This window comes from Molothrus ater, chromosome 9 (genome assembly GCF_012460135.2).
Source record: "Molothrus ater isolate BHLD 08-10-18 breed brown headed cowbird chromosome 9, BPBGC_Mater_1.1, whole genome shotgun sequence".
Taxonomy (NCBI): Eukaryota; Metazoa; Chordata; class Aves; order Passeriformes; family Icteridae; genus Molothrus; species Molothrus ater.
This window is the reverse complement of record NC_050486.2, coordinates 25502533-25528364: the sequence shown is the minus strand read 5'-3', so window position 1 is coordinate 25528364 and position 25832 is coordinate 25502533. Positions and strand designations below refer to the sequence as shown.

The window sequence follows — 25832 nt, the reverse complement described above, 5'->3', positions numbered from 1 at the left end:
CTTTTTCCTGGTGACTCAGAGATCCAGGACACATTTGCCTGCTCCCCTTTCTGTATTACAATACCCTGAGTCCATAAAACAAAATGTGCACATTTTTTTCAGGGAGGAGGAGTAGGGGGATTACCTCACTCACTATGGAGGCCAGAGCAGCCCACAAGGGAGAGGAAGTGACCAGCATTCAACCTTCCCCAAAAGTGCATTTTTATCTGTGTTCTTGCTGTAGAATTATAGTAATTTGTTGTCAGGTAGCATCTAGAGGAAGTACAGAGCAATATAAAAAGAGGGGCATTGTGCCTCCTTTAGTGGGGAAACAGAAGCACACAAGAGTCAGACACGAGATATCCCATGTGCAAAGGTAATGCACCCTCACACTGTGCTACGAATTATTTGTACAGGCTTTTTTTTCCTCCAAGTTTTCACTTCTTTCACATCTTACTCTCCTACGTCAACATACCCCAGACTCACAGTCTCCCTTCTCCAGGCCCAGTGCTGCATTTTCATCATCCACACAAATTCTCAGGAAAACCAGAGCTGGAGTCAAATCTGTGTAAAACTGTTCTGACACACCACTAAGCCAAAGGCTATGCCCTGCCGTGGTACATGGACTCAGCAGCCACTGGTTTTGTCACTGCAGCTTTCTGGAGCTTTCAGAACAAAGAATTTCCATGCAACACTCACAGCACAGAATGAGCTTAGGGAGACATTTCCAGTCAAACTTGAGTCTTTGTGCTCTTGCATGTTCCTGAGTGGTGGCTGCAGCCTGTGTGAAGAAACATTTCCAAGTTTAAAAACTGAAGCTGAAGACTCAGTTCAAACTTTGGTATGATTATTTCTTCAGGCCACACAGATGGCAGAGAAGCAGGTCCTTGGGCAAACAGCTGCTGTGACAGGCAGTGTGTGCCACAAGAGTGCTTTGCCATGGGCCTGGCACAGAGCACCCTGTGCAGGACACAACCTCCTGCACTGCCCAGCAGTAAAAAGCCCCTGTGCTGATCAAGGACAGACTTGGCAACCTTGAGCTCTCAGATTTCAAAGAAACACTTGCAGATTTTAGCATTGTCCAGGGCCAAGCTGCACTATGCAGTATATTCCATGTGAGACCCTCTCAGCTACTGTCACTGTCCTAAACAGGCTAAACTTAGTTGTGATATGATAAACTCAAATAACAAACACAGCAATCACAGTTGTGATATGATAAAGTCAAATAACAAAACATGGCACAGAACAAAAGATATAATCAGATCTACTGAAGCATGAGCTCCAAGAACAGGGGTTCTCCAGGCATCAGCTCACTTGTGATCTGCCTGGAGTGAGCCACAAGGCATTCTGGAGGTTTTAGTTATATCTTAAAAGGTAACAAAATATTCTTTACTCTCACCTTTATTTATTTGATTAAGACTCTACAGAAATACTGACATTCCTAAAGTGCTCACTGCTATGTGCTGGTACTATGCCTTTATGTGAAAGGAGAGAAAAAAAATCATTAAAATTCTTCTAAGTAACTTGCAGTCATTTTGCTTCAAAAAATGAATAATCAAAACACAAGTAATAAAAGGGGGCTTTGTCTCCAAAGCAGGAAGTATTTTTCAAACCTAAGAATTCACAACATTGCCTAACCATGAGCCTATTGGCATCTGTGTCTTGATCCAAATGAACTCTGAGATGTCTGTTCTCCCAGAGGACACATACAGTTAAAAAAAAAAAAATTAAAAATCCATGACTGCTTTTAATCTACCTGAAATATGAGATACAGACACAGCATATTTTGAACTTGTTTTATATTATCCATGTTCCTTTTAGCCTGCTGCAGCATTATTAGGATGTTTCTGTTCCTGTATCACAGCATATAAATAACATTTCCCAGAAAACCCACCCAGGGCCATACAAAGCCATCTGCTTTCAAGTTAGCAACAAATTCTTCTTAGAGATACAGGGTACAGAACAGCTCACACTGTCACTCCAACAGATTACGCTGCTGTTTGTTTAAGTAATAAAGGCATTTGTTCCAAACAGTTGGGGCTTTTTCCAGCATTTGTTCTCCACATGTGGTTTGCTTCCTCAAGTGTTGATTTTTCATAGTTAAGAGACTTTTCCCTGCCTTTTATCCACCAGGCTAATTGCATTCTTAGCCTTTTCTGCCTAACGAGAGCTGACAGGCAGTGCTCTCGGTGCTCTGCAGAGCAGGAAGCCATGGATTTCCTGTTCCAAGGAGGTAAGAGTTGAATCTGACCTCAGATGAATTGGACATATGGGAAATGGACAAAACCTTGTGACTATCTGCAGGTTTTTTCTATCCTAAGAAGGAAGATGTAGTCAAGGCCCTCAATCCCATCCTCCTGCATCCTGAAATGATCTATTGCCCAAAAATCCATCTCTTTGACCCAGCTGCCACAAACTGTGCTCAGCTGTTCACAGCCTCCAGGCTCTGCTGCTTTCCAGAGGGATCCCACACTGTACCAGGATGTGCTGTACACAGGCAGAGCCTCCACAATGCCACCTGCCAGACTGTGCTACACACATACTTTTTCAAAAGTAAGGGTTTTCTTCTGCACTGAACTTATTTCTTATTAGGCAAAGCAGCAGGGCTGAAAAGACAAAACTCAAGTAAAAGTTTAAAAATAAAATCTGTGCTCCAAAACCAAAGCACTCACTCAAATTGTTGCAAGCCAGATCTGCTGAGTCAGGTATCAACTCTGCTCAGTGGCTCCAACTCTGACAAATCATGTCATGCTTCTCTTGCTTTTTTCATTATAGTGAAAATTCCAATAAGCAAGAATTACATGTATTTTGCAAAAGAAAATAAGGGTAAGATATACCTGCCAATCAGACAACACTTCTGGCTGTCACACTTACTATAGCTGGGAAAAAAACCCCAAAGCAAGAGCTGGCAGGGGGTGCTCACCAGAGCCATGAAGGAAGAACAACCCTCCCAAGCATTTTAATGTCTAAAGCTGAGATTGCCCCTCATCTGACCTGGGAGTCTGAGAACACCAAACCCTCTGCCTAGAAGATTCCAATTTAGTTTTTTCCTTTACACAAGGCCTTTGAAACCAAAATTAAAGCACTGCTATGTTGTGACTGGCCACCTTTTGGTACCTCTAGCTTCCTAATTCTGCCCCCAAGGAATCCAGTTAACACAACTGCAGTAATAGAAACTTCTTTTAAAAGGCTGATCTAAAGCTACAGGGGATTTTAGCTGAGAGAAGAACTTAATACTGCTTGGTCAACAGAGCATTAGGGAGAACGAAAACCTTTGTAGCAAGATTTCTAAAATGGTACAGACTTAGGTAATGCTATGAGTTATGCAAAAAATGAGCAACAGAACTTCATAATGTCAAAAGCTGCTTTGTACCACAGAGCTTTTCCTCATGAAAGTAAATTATTTCTATCCACTTTAACATTTATTTATTCAAAGTTGTCATATTCTGCAGAATGTTCATAGAGGATTTGGGATTTCTAGAAAAAGACACCTTCCCCCTCACTCCCAGAAAAACCAGAGGAAGTATTATATAAAATATATAATTTTATTTTTTTATTACTCAGCAAGTTATAACACAAAGAAGGTACTGAAAGTGAAGAAGCAATACAGGACAGATGTCAAAAGAAGACATCAGCAGGTAAATGGGGTGAATACACAACTTTGTCCTTTACTCCATCTCCTTAAATCCTGCAGGAGAAACACCAGCCTGACCAGTTCTCTCAGCTGCAGGCTGTGCTAACCTTTGCACTACTCCCTCTACCTACTGCTGATGGGAATGGAAGGCTTCATCTGGGATTTTTCTGTTTTAACGACATCACAGTGCAGATGCTCAAGCCTGAAAGCCCCAGGCCTGTGCAAACCCAGATTTCTCTGAGGGAGAAATCAGAGCTTTAGCCTTGGACATTATTCCTCTCGGTAGCAGACAAACTCAGACGTTATTTTGTCATTTTGTCACTTTTTTCCCCCTTCATATTTGTGTGCAACTTTCTCCCCTTAAAAAACTTAATCTCATTCTGCAGCTGAGCAATCTTACTTGAACTATTATTGGGATGGACTACTATTATCTATGTTATCTTGTTCACATTTCAAAATGAATTTGGCCAACAGTGGCCAAAAGTATGTTGTGTGTGTGCTCAAAATTCTTGAAGAAGACATGTTTTTAGCTTGCATAACAGACATCTCCTCAGAGTTCTTCTGGTAGTATCAGTAATTCAAGAGGAGGAACAAATTGTTTTCTGGACAGAATTATGCTGCAATCCTGTAAGTCCCCTTTGTTTTAACCCACAAACCAAATGGCAAGAACTTAGGAAAAAGCTGTGAGTACAATAGCAAGTGTTATTTTACAGGGAGTTAAACACTGCTTTCATTTGAGAGATATGACTCCTATCTATTCCAATCCTTAGATAAGTCAATAAACAATGCACAGGAGGAAACCATTCGTGTGACCAGATTGTACTTTTAGAAGTTTACAGTGGAGCAATGCCACATTTGTCCTAATTAACAGAAAACTAATGCCTTGGAAAAGATGATGAACAGTGGGGTCACAAATATTGATTCATCCTGCTATTAAAAACCAGGCCTGAACACTGAGTTCCTGGGCAGTAAAAGAGAGCTGGAATTCAGTACAAATGAACTGATGCATATAGAACAATAATTTAAAATATTTCCATTTCCCAGTGCAGAAATAAGCACTGAGTTAGTATGAAAGGAATGAGCCCCCAGTTTTAAGAGATCTAAGAAAACACCACCTCAAAACAAGGAGTGGTCAGAAAAGGAACTGGGGAAAGAAAAAGAGAGGCAGAAAATGCTCTTGTATCTTGAAAACTTTTAACAGGACAATTGGAATGCTGCATACAGGAAGGATACCTGGATAGACAGAAGGTTACAAGGGTGTCTCCATGTGACACAGTTAAACAGAATGACCTCTCTGTAAGCTGAGAAGCCTGAAGGTGACAGGACAAAAATATAAACACCAGGAGTGCTCTGAAGCTGCTCACTGTTCTTCCAGTAAAACACAAAGCCCCTCAAAACCTAAGAGGTATAAAACTGCAATGTATAGGATAGAAAAGGAGTGAGTTTAATTCTATATGATGTGTAGGTACATAAAATCATGATCCATGCTAAAAAAGCTGTCCAAGGATTCCAAAAGGTACTGGAAAAACTCATGAAAGACAATCCAAACATATTCACTTTTGGCTCAAATTGGTGAGCTGGGAGAAAAAAAAAAGACAGTGGCAGTTAGGAAAGTACTCTGAGTAAACAGATGATTGGCCATCTTCCTCTTCCAATGTACCAACAGGGAGAGAATCCAGGGGGCCAGAAGGATTTTTGGTCTGATGCAGTAGAGCCATTCTAACTGCTCAGCAATCTGTCACCATTCCCAGCAGGAGGCAGAATGATTGGCCTGAATTTGCTCTTTTTTATTATTACTTTCGTTAAGCCAGGGAAGTGAAAGTTTCAGTGTAAGCTCCTCAGCCATAGCCCAAGTATGTGAGGATGTGAGATGTGTCTCCTGGACTGAGATGAAGTTTATGGATGAAGTTTTTAGTGCCTGAGGAGGAAAAGGTGGATGCCTGCAGGTGTCCTTCGTGACAACCTGAATAAAATCCTCAGTTCAGTACATTAACATGAAATCCACGCTTAAAAATCTGACCAAGAGACACACAGAAGAACAGAAAAAGTATATTTAATTTTCTATTAAACTTCCAACCAGAATACATTTTCCCAAAACAGAACTTAAAGCTTTTACATAACTGACAAGAGTTTCATCATGATCAACACCAGCTTTTACCAGGAGAAACCAGGTAACATATTGGTTATCCTCCCTCTCTGCTCTCCTGGCAAATCTAATCTGTTCTCAAGGTGAAGTATTATCAAATCCTGTGAACCTCAAAGCAGCATTCTAGTTCCTGCTTACTTCTGGATATTTTGTTTATTTTTTAATTCCAAAGTAGTAATAAGAAAAGTATTTTATAGCAAATTCCTATTCTAAAAAAATGTTAGAGATCCCCTTTACAAGATCATTTTAATGTTAAGCAGCAGCAAATTGGAGAGAATGGAAGTCAGAAAGCATTTGTATGATCTGCTATCACAACCTTTATAAAATGCAACTCATTTCATTGATATGCCAAACTATTTATAACTTTCCTCTCTTCCTACCCACCTAATCTCAACAACAGTAAGCAGCCTAATTCAGCTCTAATTTTTACAAATTGTCCATACTGATTAGAACAAAAGCTGTCACAAAGCCCCACCATGTACCATTTTAAATGTTAGTGCCTCAAGCTCAGCCATAGAGAAACTGATGGAAATTGTTAAGAGATTTAAGGTTCTAACCACAGAATTTAGGTGAGAGAGGTCCAATCAAACCCAGGCTGTGCCATATTATTGATAATGTCTAGTTTAATTCTACTTTTTTGTCAAGAATATCAAGTACTGACTATTTACTCTACTGAGCTCAAAGTTTAGCTTTGCCTGGCTGAAGCTGTAGATTCTGAAGTTTCATTGCCATGCCCATGTTCCCAGAAATCTTCAATTTGCCTTGAAAGAATGCCTGAAAAGAAAGAGAAATTCTGTGAAATGCAATACAACCTATTATCCCAAATGCACTCCTCCAGACAGTTATGGCTTATTATGGATGAGCAGTTTGGTATTTCCAACAGTTCTGGCACCTCACATCCAGCAATAAATGTATTGTCTGACTGCAGAACAGCAAGCTGAGGAAGTTGTATTGTATTTTTGATACCTAAAGAGAATAAACTTGCTTGTTTCTCAGATTATCACAGCCATGGGCCTGTACGTGGAGCAGGCAGAACAGCCCATGGTTGGGTGGTGACTGCTCATAGCAGACAAGCTCATTAATCCAACTGCAGACTATAAAGCCACAGTGACAGTAGGTGCCATAACTGATTTCTTAGCTCAATCTTCCTCAGCCTCAACTGGCTTTGTTCCTGATCAATTCAATTTTACAAATGTCTGTTTGTAAAGCAGACATGCAGAAAATTTGGATTTTTTCCTCCAGACCTTGTAAGGAGATAAACTGCATGCACCAAAATATCCAAAATGTAGATGTAAAGCTGGAGTTGCTTCTGAATTTTCTACATGGATACTACAACATTTCTATAATGTGTTTTATCTTAAAACTTCTCCTAGACACGTTTCAGTTTGCAAAATTTACCCCATGATTACCAGACCAAAATCTTGAAACAGTTACCCAGAGCACTTCAAATTTGGAAGCACAGAACAGCAACTTAAAATTAACTTAAACATCTGGTTTACTTGTACACTATGACTGCTTTTGGTGCATAGAGGGATAAAAAAAAGAAATGAAACTAATCAACCAAACAAAACCCCCCCAAACTCGCCACCCAACAACGAAAAATGACAGGCATTCAGTGGATGCTCAGCTCAATTTCTACTCTTCAGCATCAAGGTGACTCCTTACACTAATGTCAGCTATGGGGGTAAAGCCCTCCAAAGAAAGAAGGAATGTGGGCCTTTCTCATGGCATGTTGCAAAAACAGGATTGCCTCTTCTCTGCAAACCAAGCACTATTATATCTGGGATTATATTCTGGGATATAACACAGGCCACATCCCTGCAGGCTACCTGACACACATCCCTGTCCTTCTTGATGAATCTCACTTTGAGTGATTTGTTCAGAGCACACCGAAAATTGTCATTTTTCAGATCAGCCATGGCAGTTTTGGATGAAAACATTCAAATTATTTCAACTTAAACACATTCAAAACAAACCAACCTGTTCCCTGATCAGGTAATCTTTGCTGTACTTACTGTCTGAGGGTTCATTTTGCCAGTCATGAGTGCCAGCAGATCTGTGTCAGCCATGGTGATTGTACAATCTGCCTTCTTATCTGCAAGACAGGAGAAGAATGAAGACTCAAACTCAGAAATGAAACACTTATAGGAGTTACAACTGTGTGGAGCATCCCTTCAGACCACAGGTCAGCAAATGATATCTGAAGTATGTACAAGCAAGAGCCATTAAAACAATACCAGCAAGAGGCAGCTGGGCCACCTTGTAGCACAGAGCACCTCAACAGTGGAGAAAGATGGGCCTTCCTGAAAAGCTAAGCAAATTAATTCACTGAAAATCAATAACAATTACCTGTATCCAGACAGAATGTTCATTGCAAGCACTGATAAGCATTTTTCAGCTTTATCAAGCTTATATTTGCTAGTATGAAGATCAGCTTGGAATAGATGAGTTTTCCACTGGGACACTCTCTTAAGATGTTCATTACTGACATTTCAGGCATTTCCTGCCCTCTCCTTCCATGGGAACAACATGTGCACTCTGAAAGCACTCATTTGAAGTCTTTCAAGTACAGAAGTTTCTAGGATCTTCTTACTAAGTAAGCTGAAAATTTGTTTTAATAAACTCTGATGTAAATACTGATATGTAAACCAAAGGGCTAAAATCTGCACACATCTTTTCCTTCACTCATTATTAGATTGAAATCTTTGACAAATTGCTGCCCATGCAACAGAAGACTGTGGTCTTCTTTTTGTAATAACATAACAGTGAATTTCTGAATCAAATCCCCATCATGTTTTTAATTAAAAGTTTGTGTTGCAGGTTCATGGATATATCAGATTTTGAGGACTGGCTCTTGCCTTTGGGTTTGTTTTTTTTTTTCATTTTCATTACTAGGATGTGTGACTTCAGATTTGTGACAAGACATTTTCATGGCAAGGGTACAAATCTTGTGTTCTCAATATTTTTATGGGGCTCCCCAACACCACCCAGTCTGTTTCTTATTTCAAAATGGAACTGGAAGTTTATGTCAGCTGATACAGCACTGAAACCAATCAAGTTTTGTTGTTTAACTACCTGCAGAGAAGTAACCTGACAAGGCAGACCAGTTTACTGCTTACCAGTGTCTCCAACAAAGCAACTGAAGAAACGGCTACAAATTACATTTTTGGCCCAAATTTTAAGAGGTGAGAGCAACAAAATCCCTGAGGTTTGATTTTCACTTTTTTTGTTTTCATTCTGATTCCTGTGAAATCACATCACAGATCTGTCTGTAGCCTCTCAGAAAATACACTATTATCTCCAGACAGATTCAGAGTAGAAGCTGTTTAGTTCTTGGCCGAAACAGCATGGATTAAAAGTGTCAGTAATTAGAAAGTTTAAAATTAAGGTAGCTCTACATAATTTTTGCTCAAGGTCACTACAACCTGAACAGAATATGAGTCTGTATTCATTAGTTTTATGTGTGTTCTGAATGACATAATAAAAGAGCACTGACCTGAATTAACTGCCACAGAGCCTTTACCATTTTTCACATCTACTATCCAAGTTGCTTCTTTCCCACCAGGACCATCTTTTACTTTGAAGGCAAAGATTCCACCAATTTTCTTAACAAATTGCTCTCCTTCCTGTAATGACCATTGAATGAGAAAGTAATTTACTTCAACATAATTTTCAGTTAGTCTTAATTTAACAAAAGTAATTAAAAACCTTCACCATTTCTACTAACATAAAAATATCTATTCCTGCCACTAGGCATCATTTAAACAACCATCAAAAAAATCTAAACAAACAAAAAAACTCAAACTTTGACTGTCTATATTGAAATCTATTAAACTAAGAATAGTTCTAATAGCCTTGTCCTGACATGAGTTTGACAAAATGCAATTTCTTCTTCTAATCACACTTAAAAGGCAAGCACCTAACCCCAAACACAAAGTTCTTTGGTTAGTTAGCAAGCTCCTCACCTACAATCTAAACTTGCCTCCACTGAAGTATCCTTATGCAGGTAGTAACTATCTGGGAAAAGGTAACTTAAAATCATGGCAGAGTGTAAAAGGCTTCTTTTACAAAGAATTGTAAAAATTACAAAATCCAATCTATAGAATTTATTTCAATGAGCAGTCCCGAAGAAGTGGTGGATGCTAATACATTCCCAACAGGCTTCACACACATTCTGTTATCAATTAAAATCCTGTTGTAGGTAAAAGAAGTAGCCAGATACCTCTTGGAGCTTCTTTTCAATCTCTTTGAAGACCAGGTGTGCTTTAAATCCATCAACTGCTGCACTGAGAGGCACAGCTGCAATGCGGCCATTGCTGAAACAAAAACCCCATTAATTTAAACACTTTAAATCACATTTTCAACATCTTCAAATGACCACCAATGGGCCTAACACCAGCAAGGAACATTTCATTAGTACAAAGCAACTCTGGTATCAAAGTGAAGCTTGCTCTCTTGATAGCCTGAATTACAATCACTCCAGATATCTGGGTGTTCTGTGTGGATGAACTGAAGATCAATTTTACAATGGAAGTAAATCATTAATCTTATTCCTGATACTCTGGAGAAATCACCCTGCATGGCCTGATAGCAATATGAAACCCAATTCTTGATTCCTGCAGGGTCACACAGAGCCAAGGTATAGAGAAATGTCCTAAGAAATGGCAATTTAAGGAGCAGGAGGAACAGGTTCCCTGCTATCACCACCTCTTGGCAGCAGAGCCCAGAACTGTGGTCAGGGTTGATACTGCTGAAGTGATAGAATTGCTCAGGAAATGCTGCTGGAACTTACTGGGGTGGCAGTGACACTGCCCTGCAGATGTGTGACAGGGTGGCCAGAGTGGGCACTGTCTTGTCTAAGGAGACACATCCATTTTGCTAATAAACCAAGGCTGTACTAACAGGATGGACACTGTAAAGTTCAGAAAAAGCCACCAAACAAAAAGCAGAACTGTTTCAAAAACTAATGCAAAACTGATCAAGTCCTGCTGCCTTGATTCACATTCTTACCAGCTATTACTAAAGCCACAGGCCTGATCTGGAACCAGTGACTGACTGTATTGTAGGAAACTGGTGTGAAGGATCTCCATAAACATGGAGTTTCACCACCTTTCCCTTAATTTCACAATGCACATCATCACTCAGTTACATAAGGGGCACATCAGCCACTCTGTTCCATTCCAAAGTCTGACACACATTGGTGCAACTCCCTGTGTCAGGGATCTCCCACACAGAGCCTTTGGGAGAACTAAGGGGCTTTAAGCTTCTCTAGGATAAGATGAAATGAGCGTTGCTAAGATTTTTCTGGGTTGAGTTGTACTTAAAACAGTATTTTAAAAATCCTGAACACCAGTGAAGGTGAAATGAGCTACAGTAAATTAGACTTAAGTTTCTTCAGGAGAAATATTATCTGTATATGAAAAGCTCTCTCTGACAGGAAGGATTACTTCTAGCAGCACCTCAAGGCTGATGATATAAAAATAGCAACATTTTCCATGAAGTGACAGTATTTTTAAAGACAAAGCTCAAAGCAATGGGAAAAGGTGTACTCCCTGTAACAGTCTTTTCCCTTCAGATGTAAAACTGTACCAACACCCACTGACAAGTTACGTGAACATGTTTGAAGAGAATCCCTCAGAAGACATATTTTTCCTCACATGGTACAACCTCTTATGGATTAAAAAAGAGACAGAATTATCACTCCTGACACCACAAAAAATCACTGCTGCAGCCCTTCAAAGTTCAGTGGCTTCTCTCTCATCACCTCTTCCACAGGTTATATTGTCACCTCCCAGGAATTGCACAGGTTTAGCTGAAACAGATGTTAGAAATATCAGCTGGAGGAGGGAGGGAGGAGAGGGGTGTGTTTCTTTCTGAAAGGCCAGTGTATGATAAATTCTGCTGTTCACGGGTTTTCAGAGAAAACAAAGCACTGGGATTGAGCTTTAAAAGCCATAATACCCACAATAACCAGGCCTTTCTAAGGAAAGCTGAAATTGAAAATGTAAAGGGAACTGTATCGTAAGTGTCCCCTGAAATACCAGAATATAAATTTTAAGTGTTTTCTCTCAATTCCTGTCCATTTGAGCACTGAGTTCCAGCAGAATGCAGACACCTTCATATCAGTGTTCTCCCATTCTGGAATATGCTACAATTGCAAGAGCACAGTCTGCAGCGAGTAACAGCCCAGAACTCTAAGGAATTACAGTATCACATGAAACAGGGCTGAAAGCAATCCTTCACAGAGCTAAACCAGTAACAATTCTAGCAATGAAAGCAGTGGTTTCTCTGCTCCCATGAATGTCTCGCTGGTTTTGGCAGATACCTAGTTTCAATCAGTCGCTTTTAATGTGTCTTGTTTTATTCTCGGACTGGTTTTTATTTGGTGGCTTTTTTCCTCGGAACATCGCTCTTCCTCATTGAGGAATGGCTCCACATTGAGCCATTTCTACAAGCCGGTGCGAGCTTTTCAATAACTCTCAGTGCTCAATGTGACACGAGAGTGTGTGAATTTTAACCTCAGTACAGACGTGCAGTGCTGCAGGAACACAGCAGTGTTTAATTTACAGGGCAATCTCCCCCTTGAGCAGCGGCAGTAACTCCAAAAGAACGAAGTCGTGAGGGCGCAGGCAGCAGGACAGCCAGGCTGGGCCGGCAGCGCTGTCCCCGCGCTCCGTGCAGCCCCAGCCGAGCGCTCCGGAAGGCCTGGCGGCGCAGCCGCGGCTCCCCCCGTGCCGGGCGAGCCCCCGGCGTGTGTCAGCCCCGGCTCACCTGCTGTCCCGGGGGAAGCCCATCCTGAAGAGCGTCACCACCACGGCGCCGCCGAGCCCCAGGTTGTGCTGCAGCGCGACCTTCGCCCCCGGCACCTGGCGCCGCCCCGCCAGCCCGCGCAGCTGCCAGCACAGCTCCGCGCACTGCGCCAGCCCTGAAACATCGAGCGCAGAGCCGGCTCAGCCCGCGGCCTGCCCGCCGCGCACCCGGGAACGGGCTCGGGGAAACTGCCAGCTAGGGAACTGGTGAAAAATGCATGCATTTTATGACTGGCTTTTCGCAAATGTTAAAGTGAATATTATATGTGTTGTGTTAGAAAGTAATGCTGTATTAATTCTCTTAAGTAGTGTGTTAAATATAGTTTTAGGTTATAAAAAATGTTAAAATAGAAACTATGCTATGTAGGATACTTTTTTTAAAGAAAGGACTCGCAGCGAGATAGCAGCCACAGGACATCTAAATCTTTCAGAGAGAAAGAATTTATTGCCCTCTTATCAGAAGAAAGGAACTTCTTCCCGCCTTGAAGGCGCTGTTAGGATTAGAAGGAAGAAGCTGACCGCTGACCAGACAGAATCCTGTGTTTGAATGGAATTTATGCATCATGTATGAAGTGTATGAATATGCAACAGGCTATTGCTTTTAAGGGTTAATCCCTTGTTTACGGGGGTCCTTTTTCAGGCTCGTGCTGCCCAGAAAAAGGTACCCGGACTGTGTGTAACTCTTTGTATCTATTGTCTCATATTGTCCTGACTCAAATTGTCCCAAATTATTATTACTCTAAGTGTATTACTATTTTTAGAACCATTTATTACTATTAAACTTTTAGAATTTTAAAACCAAGCGATTGGCGTTTTTCACAGAACTGGATGTCCCTGGGAAACCCAAAGGAAGGGGAATCCCTCTGCACGGCAGCCCTGACACTCTGTGATTATGTTCACCCTCTGCCATGCCATCAGCCCTCTCTGCAGCCAGGCCCGCTCCGGGAGAATCCCGGAGTTCATTCGGTTGGAAAAGAGCTCCGAGACCATCGAGACCAGCCCAGGACCAAGCACCGAGTGGGTCATGTCCTTCCTTCAGCTCTCCCCCACCACCCAGGCAGCCCATTCCAATGTTTAACCATCCTTTCTGTGTCAGAATTCCTCTGGATGCCCAGCCTAAACCTCCCTAGCACAGCTTGAGGCTGTATCCTTTCATCCTCTGGCTACAACCCTTCTTCCAGGGAGGTGGAGAGAATGAGAAAGTTCCCCCTGAGCCTCCTCTTCTCCAAACTGAGTCCCCCCAGGAATTCCTCACAGGATTTGTGCTCCAGACCTTCCCCAGCTCCATTGCCCTTCTCTGCACATTCCTCACACTTTTCTCCTTTCCCTTCCCCTGGACAATGCACAGGTCCTTGGACAAGGCAGACAAGCAGTCTGCACTTCATGTACAGAATTGTACATGTTGCCAACTGACACATTATGAAGAAGTTAAGAAGTTTTAAAATTCCAGTCCTAGATGAGAATGAACAGGTTTCATTCACATTCTCTCAGCCTCAAGGAGAGGTGTGCACTGTGGTACAGCCTGCCCTGCAATGGTTTGGATATTTCAGAGGATTTACATGACCCTTGCTTAGCATGTAACTGGCCTCAAGACTGTTTCCAAGGGAAATGAAGCTGACAGGCTAGGACTTGTCATTTTCTGCATTTTACTGACTCTTCCTCCATCCCACGGCACTGGAGAAGCAAGAATGGCACAAAGTGCCTCTGCTTCTATCACTGTGTAACTGACAAAAATTAACATAAACCTGGCAATGCAGTACTCTCACTCTGTTAAGGATATCCACAGTCTCATTATCTGGAACCCTTTTCCTCCAAAGTTTCCTAACACTTCCTCTGGCCCCCACACTTAACTGCATATTGTAGCTCACTGTTACAACTGTTTAGATTAAGATTTGGTGTTTCACAAGGTTTCATCTTCTCCAGTTTTCTGATAACTTCTCATTTCCAAATTCACCCAAGGAGGGTGAATTATCTTCACAAATCCAACACATTTTGTCCAAGAGCCAACTCATTTAGAAACAAGAACAGCAGTTTAAAGAAAGGAAAAAAAAAAAACCAAAACAAACAAAAAAAAGGGGAAACCTATGTTGCTGGGAAATGGTGACCAAGTGAGCTTCTGTTGTAAACATCAGATAAATATTTTGACATCCAAGACTTAACAAAATAGGCTCTAGTACAGCTAACAATGGTACAGGCTATTCAGAGGCAGGAAAAATCTCCAAAACCAGAATTTTAAAGGATGACATCATATTAGAACAGTTATTCAAATATTATTCAGAAGTTGTACTATTGAGCAATTATTTAGGAAGATTAAGCTGTGTTACCCTGCTCCAACACTTGGATTATTTGGAAAGAAGACTTGAGGGAAGAAGCTTTGAGGCCCTCACATTTCAAGCACAGGTGGGAAGCACCTGCCTGCTCAAGAGCTGTATCTCTTATCTAATGGGTATGATTAAATGAAGGTTTTGCATACCTGTGGCACCAAGAGGGTGTCCCTTGGAAATCAACCCACCACTGGGATTAATAACCCATTTTCCTCCATAAGTATTGTCTCCTCTGTCGATCAGGTCACATGCTCTTCCTATAAAACAGTATTCATGTAAGAAAAATGTTCTTTTTGTATTTGTAAGTGATTTTTCAGTTCTCCTGTAACTTACCAGAGGTGCTACCTGTCAGTCAAACCCTAGGAAATGTTACAGCTCATCTTTTACAAAGAGCAAAAATTGGCCAAACTACATTAATGAGACTTGCTCATACCATTGGAGAAAGCATAACATGGAAGAGAAGCATTTGGTACAAAATTTGTTTTTAATTTGCAGCTGAATTGTTCTGTTGGTGTATACAGCATTATGATGTAATCAGTATAATGAAGCTATTTATATTTTGTTCATGAAACTGCAGTGATAATTACATTTTTTGTAAGTTGTAATTTGTGACCCCCAGGACTTTGAATATGAGCACCAAGCTGAACACAAACCCTTGCCACAAAGGCCAACTAATGGTACCTTGGGCTGTATTAAGACATTAAAATAGTGAATAAAACCACTCAGAAGACTAATATTCAGAATTATTTAGCTTTCCAGACTACAGACAATTCTCCCTTTTAACCAGGCTCTTACTCATTTATTCTTGTACCAGCTTCTCCAGCCTACATTAACACTGAAGTGTAAAAAAGATCTGTCATTGCTCCATGGTGCCATTAAATGAGAATACCAGGTTAGATTTGCCCATCTAAATCCACAGTGGCTTGTGCCATTTCATTAATCTTTATGCCTAATTATCTATCATTCCAAGATAAGTCTCATATACTATTAAGGCCAGACTGACAAAGGGTTGTGAGAGCAGCAGTATTAAATAACCATGCACAAGGCTAATTAGTCAAATAGACAAGTACCACCAGGATTACTCTGCATCAATTAAAGGAATGAACCTAAAGAGCTTAATGCACCTGTTTAAATATGTCAAACATTTACCATTTTTGCATTTTGTCAGCAAAAATGACAGTAGAATGCAGATATTAAAAGGCAAACACATAAGTCTTCCTGGAGTTCCATGTCTGCTTCAGCAAGAAAGCTCAGACTTAATATACCACCTAGTGCCAGAATATGGTATTTCCTCACAGTTAGTTAAAAACAAATTAGAGAAAGATAATATCAGATGATAATCTTTGCAAAACAAGAATATGTTTACAATTTAAATACATCATGAACTGAAATAGCAGTTCAATGCATTATTTATTTGAAACCATAAAAAACCCTCTTCAGCAGAAAACTTTAATGATTTTACTTACAGACACAGAGCTAAATTCTGCTGCCATTGAATCTGTTGCAAATTCACTGACATTAAACTAATCTGAGCATTGTTACACAGTTGACTTTAGATGCACATTGACAATTTGCCAATAAATCTGAGGCAAAGATGTTTCAAAGATCAGTGACTGGCTAAGGCCCCCCACAGGCAATTCTTGTCCTATATTTATCTTCTTAAAAGGAAATATGCAGATGGAGGGAAATCTTGGGGTAAGATTATGATAGAGTGCAGCTCCAAAAAAGGGGCCTGAGATCACAGGAGTTCTTAATTTGGGTATTCCTGGTGCTTTCCATTTTAATAAAACAATTATCTCCACTGCTGCTATTACCTTCTGGACACAGTCCCAGAGCTTCATAGGTGATGAACTCATTAACTGAGAAGCAGTCATGAAGTTCAATCACATCAACATCTGTAGGTTTCAGCCCTGCTTTTTCAAAACATTTTTGTGCAGCATTTTTAGTCATGTCATAGCCAACCTGAAAAAAAAGGAAAAATTCTATGTTAAAATATCATTACAGAAGTATAGCTCACAGTTTAAGTTTTACACTTAACTGTGCTTCTAGAGATCTGGTCAGTGAAAGAAGGAGATGGTATTCTGATTTATTTTAATGCATCACATGTCAGAGTTTGATATTCTTACAATAAAAATTGTCTAGAAAGAAATAACATGTTCTAAGGCTTATTGCTGGCATGCAAAACCTTTCTGGGGAAAATCCTCTATTTCCTTAACCTTGATCACAACCCAAATTGTTCCTTTGCATGACTCAGACCAACAGCCTTGAAACAAATCCTCAAATTGCACTGTTACCTTTTTCTATGATCCACCTGATTGTTTTAAATTCCATTACTATTATAAAGAGAAAAATTAAAGGAATTTTCTTTTGCTGTAAAGTTGTTTAAAAAACAGCCTGTAAATAATTGGTTAAAAACCAGGTTTCTGATAGCCTGTTTATAAGTTACTTATTATCATTCCACAATCATACTCTTTGCTTATTCCATACCTGTCCAAATGAAATCAATTTTACATTCACCACACAGCATAATATGTTTGCTCACTGACATGAAAATGTTTATAGCATCACTAGCACTTGCAGGTACTTAAAAAAACCCAAAATCAAACAAAAAAAAACCCACAAAATGCCAACCCAAAACCATAAACAAAAAACCTCAGAAAAACCACCCCAATGAGTACCAGGGAATACAGAATTGTAAACCTACCATCCTCATACAACTGTTTCCTTCAAATGTGCTTGGATAATCAGTAGCCATCACCTGTGCTAGAATTTCCACAGCTTTTGGCTGCAATTGGTGCCTTTTCACAAACTCCTCATTAGCCAAAACTGCAGCTGCAGCACCATTTGATGTTGGACTGATTGAAAGAAAAATAATGATGTTATTGTTCTAAATCAGTAATGTCAATCTTCATTAGACTGTTGATCTTCCATAGATTTATCTTTTAATGCATACAAAAAAACCCAACAAACAAAATTCCACTTTCTTTGGCTGCTACCACTGAAACTATAAATTCCATCAGTGCTTACTGGACACTTTCAGTAATATTTACAGCAGGCATTTGAAAATCATTACGTCAAAATAGAAATGTGTCATTAAGGTTTTTCAATTTAGGACAAATCAAAGCTTCTACTTGGCTATAAACATATATAAACATATATACACCCTCCAGGAGTGCTTAGGAAAGGCTGAAGGGAAGAATTAACAGTTAACAGCAATGGATGCACGTTAGTAAAAGAACAGAATTACATTAGAACCCCAAAGTACAAAACTTCTTTCAGCTCACTGTATTACACTGAGAGCAAGTACCTAGTGTTTTGTCGTTTCAGATTTTCCACATTTATTTATAGAAAGTTTTACCTAAAGCAATCTGTAAATTATAATTAACACTCAAACAGACTTTATTTAAACAGATGTCCTACCATATTTGTCCTAACATCAAGATCTATTTCACAATGCAAAGTCCTCTCCTTACCAACACTGTAAGACAGTCAAGTAATCAAAAATTTTGCGAGAATGCAGAACTTCATCTAACGTGTACTCCTTTTGGAACTGGGAATACCTAAGGAAACACACAGGTGCCATCTCAGACTGAGCAGTACACATACCAATATCACACTATTAGGCAGCTATAGAGCTCTCTTTACAAAGTATAAGGCACTGGATAGAGAATTAGTTTTTCATATATTTCTAGAATAATTTATTTCTTTTCTCATTCCATATTAATGAATATATGCTGAAAATATTGTGAACATATTCTAAAAATACTACTTTGTTGTGAATGAATTTTTTTAGCAAGCAGGGATGTTGACAAGAGGCAGAGTACGTGACTCACGGGTTGTTGGTTGAATGGCTGTGGTTCTTCCATGCAATTTTCGCAAAGTATTCTGGATTTGTCCCTGAAAAGGGGAAAAAAACCCCTGTGTTTAAATACTTTGTTTGCTCAAACAGTGCTGACATAACAGTTTAAATATTGTGTCATATAAGAATCTGACCTTTACAAGCATCTTTACAAGAGACACATTGTTATGAAGACTTTCCTTAGATCTCACCTGAGGTTTCAAAATTAGATAAAGACTACTAAACATGGCTGAGTTTTAGCTGACAGAACAACCCACTTGCATATTTAAGTCTCACATAAAAACACAGAAAGCAAGTGCATTTTATTTGATGTATTATTCTACTACTGGAACTTAAATGATCATTTTCCTATCAGTGCAAAACAGCTGCAGTGAAATTGTAGAGTCTAAGTCTATATTTTTTTTTTCATATAATAGCCTAAAAGTGCAAATAAAAGATTTATATATATTGTATATTATATATATAATAATTGGCTGTTACCTTGGAGCCAATTTCCTTGTCTGGTCAGGGGCAGCAAACAGCAGTGGCAGCAGCCTTGTACTAGGTATTAAATCAAATCAAATACCCAACAGCTTTTGCCAAACAGTTCAGCCCCATGCCCATCTACCTATCCTAAGGCACAGGGATAAAGTGCAGGGAGTTATGCAACCTTAATGCTATCATTTCATAAAACAAAATCCTATTGCTTTTAAATCACTTCATAGAGAGAAGACAATGAAAAAATGTATTTTAACAGACCATATTTCTCCATATGTTCTTTGCCAGCGCTTGCAAACATCTGAGGTGCCACTGGAGCACTTGCTAGGCCATATTTATTTATCATAATTTCCAAATGTTTGTCCATAGGATTAGTTCTGTCTGCAAACTGAAAACAGAAATACAAAGCAAATCATAATTTCTTTTTTTTTTCCCAGCATCATGACAAAACTGTCACAGATTTCAAACAAATGATAGGTTTTTCTAATATTTTAACAAGTCCCTGGGCAGTATGCTGCACTTCAGAGACATGATCAGAAGTATAGATAATTTCCCAGCTATAAAAAAAAGGAAATAAGCAGAAAATGCTTGACATTATAACCACTGCACTGATTCATGGCAAGAATCACTGCTACATGATTTTAATCACAGTCACTATTTTCAGCAGGGGACTTTAGGTATTTTTCACCTCACTTAAAATCCTACCATTTACATAGCTTTAAGTTATAAAATTAATACTCTAGTAGTATTTTCAATTAAGCTTAGATGAAATATTGTAAAGCATGTTAAAAGATAACTCTTTCTCATTTTTATCACTTGCTAAATTTAACATTTTTCACCCAAACCTCTTGAATATATTATCGAATTTGGCAGTTCTGCAGTTAAATGACATATGGGCTCTAATATTGCTTGCCTTAAGGCAAAATACAAACAAACCCACACACACTTCTCCAGTAAAAACAAATAAGAGTCAAGAAGCCCTCAGTTTTTGGGAGAGTGTGTTAAGATGTCAACTGAGTAAGCATCAGAGCAGCAGAGCCAGAATCTTTCTTTGATTTGCTGTTGTTGAGAAAGACACTTCAGTTACTCAAAGCTTCAGCATTTTATCTGGTATTTTCCTTTTCTCCCCACTAACCCAGCCTTTAACATAATCTTGGCTAAATAGAACAAACATGACACATGGATTTTGCATGGAATGTTTTAGAATTTCTTTTTTATAGTATGTCATAGCTGCCATCAGAATCACAGAACTCACTAAAAGATTATTTAGATCAAACTAATGGTTTCTTTTGTCATCATCTACAGGAACACAGTAAAGCAAGTGGTGTTATTGATAATACATCTCAGAGAATGAGGAAGAAGTGCATCTCATGTACAAACAGAAGCATATCAAGTGTTTCAGACACTTACACCTGAAGCAAGAGATCCTTTTGCCATCCTCTCAAAGCCAAGTGCCAGAACACAGTCTGCCAAACCTTAAAATAAAATAAAATTTGTGGCTATTTAAAGCACAATGTGATTATAAAAGACACTGGGTACTAACAACTATTCCATTACAAGATATGTACAGAAACACCTGCCAGCTGCTCTTCCTTCCTCCTTCATTTTTGAAAGAGCTACATTAAGATGGACAAGATATTGATACAAAGATATCGATACCTAAGAATGAAAGATCACTACAGCACTGGGCTTTATTCTTAACTGTCTGACAGCAACTCTCATAGACAAGCAAGCATTTATGTCTCAGTTACAAATACTAAACAATCATACACAGTGTTACTATGGTTGTCAGTACAGAAACATCAGCATCAGTGCAAGAAAGTATCAAAGTCCACAAACCAACTGCAAAAATAGGAGGAAAGACTAATCTGATGGTTCAAAGCAGGTCTGTCAGCCTGCTCTCTCCCCTCCCTTCCAAAAACGTGGTAGTTAAACACTTGAAGTAACTTCAAGCTAAAAGAAAAAAGCTAAGCTTTTTAGCAGATTCTTCTTTTAGTGCCTGCAGTACTCTAATGCCACTTGTTCTGCACTCCTGCAAACAATTACTGCAGAAACACTAAACTGGCAGAACTGATTAGGTTCATACTCAGGACATGACACAGGAAAAGACAGGTACACCCTCATACACCATCCTACTGCATCTCTGAGGTCACAGAGCAGAACAACCCACCTCCTTCTACAAGCTGTCTGGCCATGAACAAAGCAGTGGCTCCAGTAGCACAGTTGTTGTTAACATTGATGATGGGAATGCCAGTTAGACCCAGACCATGGTAGATTGCCCTCTGCCCAGAGGTTGAGTCACCTTCAAACGGAAACACAACATTAAAATAAGGCACAAACTAACAAAAGTTCTGCTTTTGCTGCCAGTATGTGCAATGCTACCAATTAAACTGTAATCCTGCACTTCTGAGCTGCCACCTTGAGAATGGCTCTCAGGTATGCACAGTAAAGAACCTCAGAAACAAGATGAAACTCCTCAGATTTTAAAACCAGAAAGGTTTGTCCTGTTTCTGTTTCACAGGCTGTGAATCAAAGGGACATAACTGGACTGGACAGAAGGGTCCCAGAGGTGTGGCTTGGGAGCTGCTCTAGGTACCACAGCAGACTGACTCTACTTCAGTTGCCACAACACAATTGCTGATAGAGAACCAGAAGGAAAGTAAATAGAAAAAGCTTTTTGGAACAGAAATAGATTTCCCCATAATAGAAAGTTTCTTGATGCCATTCCTCATACTTTATCTACCTAGCAGCCTGCAATTGTCGCAGAAGTCACATCCCAATCAAACAATACTCACCATAAACATAACCCACACACGCCTGCTTCACTGCTGAATAAGGAATCCCAGCATCAGCTAAAGCTGCCTGGCCTAAAAAAAAAAAAAAAAAAAAGTTTAAAAGTTGGAAAAAAAGTTTAAAATTTAAGGTAAAATTAAAAAAAAATCAGCTCTCACAACCACAACAAACAAACCTAGAGTAGTATGTATGAGTCTTGCATTCACAAATGAGAGTTGTAGAGATTCCTTATTATATGGTACAAATATGGTCTTGTACCTCATAAGGACAACTTCATTCTCATAAGGACAATTTCACAGTATTTTGAGTTCTGAACAAGCTTCTTTATCAGAAAATTTCATTCAATCAATTCTGTGCTCATGCCCAAGGTTGTTCATCCCAATGAGAGTAGGTTTTCAATAATATAGGTAAGTATTCAATTATTTAAGTGCACAATCCAGTTTTAAGCTATCCTGCTGACTTCAGCCTGGAAGGGCTGACCTGGACAGGTCAGCTATGGATTTGCTGAAAGTGGTCTGAGTTTTAAATCTGTTTTTTAGATGTATCTATTTATTAACCAGTAGCTTTTCCTTCACGTGTGTAATAAAACTATTGGCTGTAAGACCTAAAAAAACATCAGCAATCAAACCAAACGCTTTATTACTAAATTACCTGCTTCCTTAGCCATGTCAGGATAATCAGCACACTTCTCACTAGGCTTTGAAAACTGGCAAGAGAAAAAGAAGGAAAACAAGCTGAGAATAAATCACCATGAGATTTAATTCATATTTTGCTCAAATTGGTATATTTAAAAGCTTTAGATTTAATTTAGAAATAAGTTTTAAATAATGCAAAAAATGTAATTTCATTGACCCAAAAGTGCATGTACAAAATCTTTACAATTCCCAAGTGCTGCTGCCAGACCCTGCAATGGCAAAAAGGAGAAAATAGTGCAACTTTATGGGAGCTGAGAGCCATTTCTGGTCACTGTTAAAGAAGATCCATGACTATGGAGATGGACAATAATCCTGTCCAAAGCCTGTGGGTGGGACAGAGAATAACTGTAATCTTCACCAATTCATCATAATATTCATTGAAGCTCTGATAAATACTTCCCTTACACTTTTTCTTTCTTTTTTTTTTCTTATAATCCTATTTGTAACAAGAAAATGTTTGTTCTTTGTAGAGAATTTATCATACCTTACTCCTCAACATTGGAGTAGAGGTGACATTTCTATTTTCTTTGCAGTGTAACTCATTAGAGACCATCACAAGTACATGTGGTTTGCATTTTTACATCACTAACAAAAAGTGTCACTGCTAAAAGAAATCCTCATGCTAACTACTTATAATCCTACAAATTATTTGATGTCCCCTGTGAGCATATGAAAGTCAATTTGCTGCCTCCTTCTGCTTATGTCCCTGACTCCAGCCATTCGTACCACTTGGCTGTACTTTCTGCAGAGCCTCCTTTCATTAATTTAGACAGAGAACCTACACAGCAAAGGTCATAAGTTGGTGAGTTGGTCATTGTAGAAGTCTGTATTGATACTGCTTGGGCTAACAGAGAGGAGAAGAGTCCTGACAATTCCTCAAGTCATGCTCAAGTGGTAACTGAGATGATCGACTCCTGAAAATGCAGAGCACTGGGGAATTGACAGTTAAACACACAGGAAACGTGGACTGCTGTTGTCAGAAGATATAACAAATTTTAGCAGTCATTACATCATTAATGTTAATCAAATAGAAGGATTACAGTCCTAAAAGATTTCATTGTAAAATACTTAAGATACAATATGGTGCCTGACAGGTTTTACTTGTCTCTTCCATGAGGATATCATAAGTGAGCTCAATAATTTCTATTACTACATTCTGTGATCTAGTCTAGTAAACACAATTAACAGAATTGCCTTTAACCTCTCAATTCCTCCCCTATCACATCGCATGCTGGAGAGGCACCCGTGCAGCAACAAGACAAAAAAGCTATTATTTAAAAGGTGGCCAGGAGGAGGAGTTTCTGATTACCCTGGCAAATGTCAAAGCTGTCTTAAGATTCATCCATCATGCCAAAAATGTTTTTTTTAATGTTCTTCTTTGAAAATCATAAAGTCGTTTAGGTAGGAAAAGACCTTAAAGATCAAGTCCAACTGTTACCCCAGCACTTCCAAACCCAGGCTGCCTATTCCTCGGTTTGACAACCCTTTCGGTGAAGGAATTTTGCTTAATCCTAATTCTAGCCTTAATCATGCCTTGTGCAAACTTGAGGCCAATTCCTCTTGTCCCATCACTTGTTACTTGGTAGAGGAGCCCCACGCCCACCTGGCTCCGCTTGCTCCGGGGAGCTGCGGAGGAGCTGAGCGGGGCGAACCGTGCGCTCACAACCCCAGGGACGGGAAGAGAAAGGCCCCAGGACAGACCCTGCCCTGAGCCCTGTCCCGGGACGGGCCCGGGGCCAGCGGCAGTGGGGACACAGGGACACGGGGACACCGTGCTCGCTGCAGGGCTGCTGTATCGACCCGCTCTGCAGAGCACCACGTTCACCTTGGCCGGGGTCCGGCCTCCCCCGCACCCGAGCGAGGGTGAACTTTGCGCGGAGCCGCTGCCGCCGGGCCGTGACCGGGCTGTGCCAGCGCGCTCCCGAGGAGCCACCGCGTCCCGTGAGGGGCTCCAGCCGCGCCGGGGAGGGCGCGGGCGGCTCCCGCAGCACTTCCTCCGCAGCACTTCCCCCTCAGCGGACAGCCGGGGGGCGCGGCGAGGCCGGCCTGGCGCGGGCCGGGTCCCCCCGCGCACAGACGGGTGCCGGTACCTTGGTCATGCCGACGCCCACTACGAACACCCGGCGCTGCATGATGGCGATGGCGGCGGGACGATCCCTGCTTCTCCCGCTGCTGTCGCCGTGTCCCGCGGGCCCTCAGCGACACCGGGGCGGGGGCGGAGCGAGCGCCCGGGGGCCGGGCCCCATGGACCCGCCCCTTAAAGGCGCAGCGCCCCCATTGCAGCACGGGCCGGGTGTCCCTGCCCAAAGCGCAGCCATGGCCGGTCTTACAAACATCCCTGCTTATCCCCCTGAATTCCCCCATCCCGGCGATTAGCAGGCGTTTTCCCAAAGAGGACGTGCAATGAAGTTCGCTGCTTCTCCAGAGGGGGGCAGTGAAGATGGTGAAGGGTCTGGAGTACAAGTCCTGCGAGGAGCAGCTGAGGGAGCTGGGGGCGCTCAGCCGGGGGAAAAGGAGGCTCGGAGGGCCCTTGCTGCTCTCCACAGCTCCTCACCCTGGGGGTCAGGCTCTGCTCCCAGGGAACAAGGGACAGCATGAGAGAAATGGCCTAAAGTCGCACTAGAGGAGGTTTAGGTTGGACATTAGGAAGAATTTCATCACAGTAAGGGTGCCAAAATATTGGAATGGGCTGCCCAGGGAGGTGCTCTGGGCAGAGAGTCACCATCTCTGGAGGTGTTTAAGGAAAGACTGGACGTGGCACTCAGTGCCATGGTTTGGGGGACAAGGTGGTGATCAGTCATAGGCAGAACTTGATGGTCTCAGAGGTCTTTTCCAACCCAATTGATCCTGTGGCTCTGTAATTCTTTTCCTCTAGAGATGTCTTTGGGATGGATACGTGACGAGATCCTTCTCTTTTTCTGAAATGCTGCTTGTTACCTACAGATTTATTTACAGAGAGACCTGAATATCTGACCCTTCATCCACTCAACTTCCCCCTTCCCTCACTCCGTCATCCTTGGGGATCTCCACGGCTCGGGCAGAATGCAAATCACCTCCTGCCTCCCACAGACCTGGCTGCACCCCGCCCAGGAGGTGCCAACTCCAGCCAAGCTCCT

At 40.8% G+C, this 25832-nt stretch overlaps 1 protein-coding gene across 1 annotated transcript; it reads right to left on the bottom strand.

Annotated features, from left to right (window-relative positions):
* Nucleotides 1-5646: 5646 nt before the first annotated feature.
* Nucleotides 5647-24911, bottom strand: SCP2 (sterol carrier protein 2). Its single transcript, XM_036387971.1, has 16 exons — nucleotides 24807-24911; nucleotides 22673-22727; nucleotides 22024-22095; nucleotides 21399-21530; nucleotides 20639-20703; nucleotides 19490-19616; nucleotides 18726-18789; nucleotides 18366-18452; nucleotides 17597-17747; nucleotides 16707-16854; nucleotides 15042-15149; nucleotides 12531-12684; nucleotides 9982-10075; nucleotides 9256-9385; nucleotides 7775-7854; nucleotides 5647-6533 (listed from the first exon to the last, which is right to left on the bottom strand). The coding sequence occupies exons 1-16, from the start codon at nucleotides 24846-24848 to the stop codon at nucleotides 6438-6440; spliced, it is 1605 nt and encodes a 534-aa protein (XP_036243864.1). The 5' UTR covers nucleotides 24849-24911; the 3' UTR covers nucleotides 5647-6437.
* Nucleotides 24912-25832: the final 921 nt, after the last annotated feature.

Bases quoted from the DNA above. Each gene is read 5' to 3' on its own strand.
- SCP2 (XM_036387971.1), bottom strand. From the start codon at position 24,848: ATGCAGCGCCGGGTGTTCGTAGTGGGCGTCGGCATGACCAAG. The intron at 17,748-18,365 runs GTAAGGAGAGGA...TCTTTCAATCAG, and splicing joins TTGACTGTCTTACAGTGTTG to TCCAACATCAAATGGTGCTG. The intron at 6,534-7,774 runs GTAAGTACAGCA...CTTTCTTTTCAG, and splicing joins GCAAAATGAACCCTCAGACA to GCATTCTTTCAAGGCAAATT.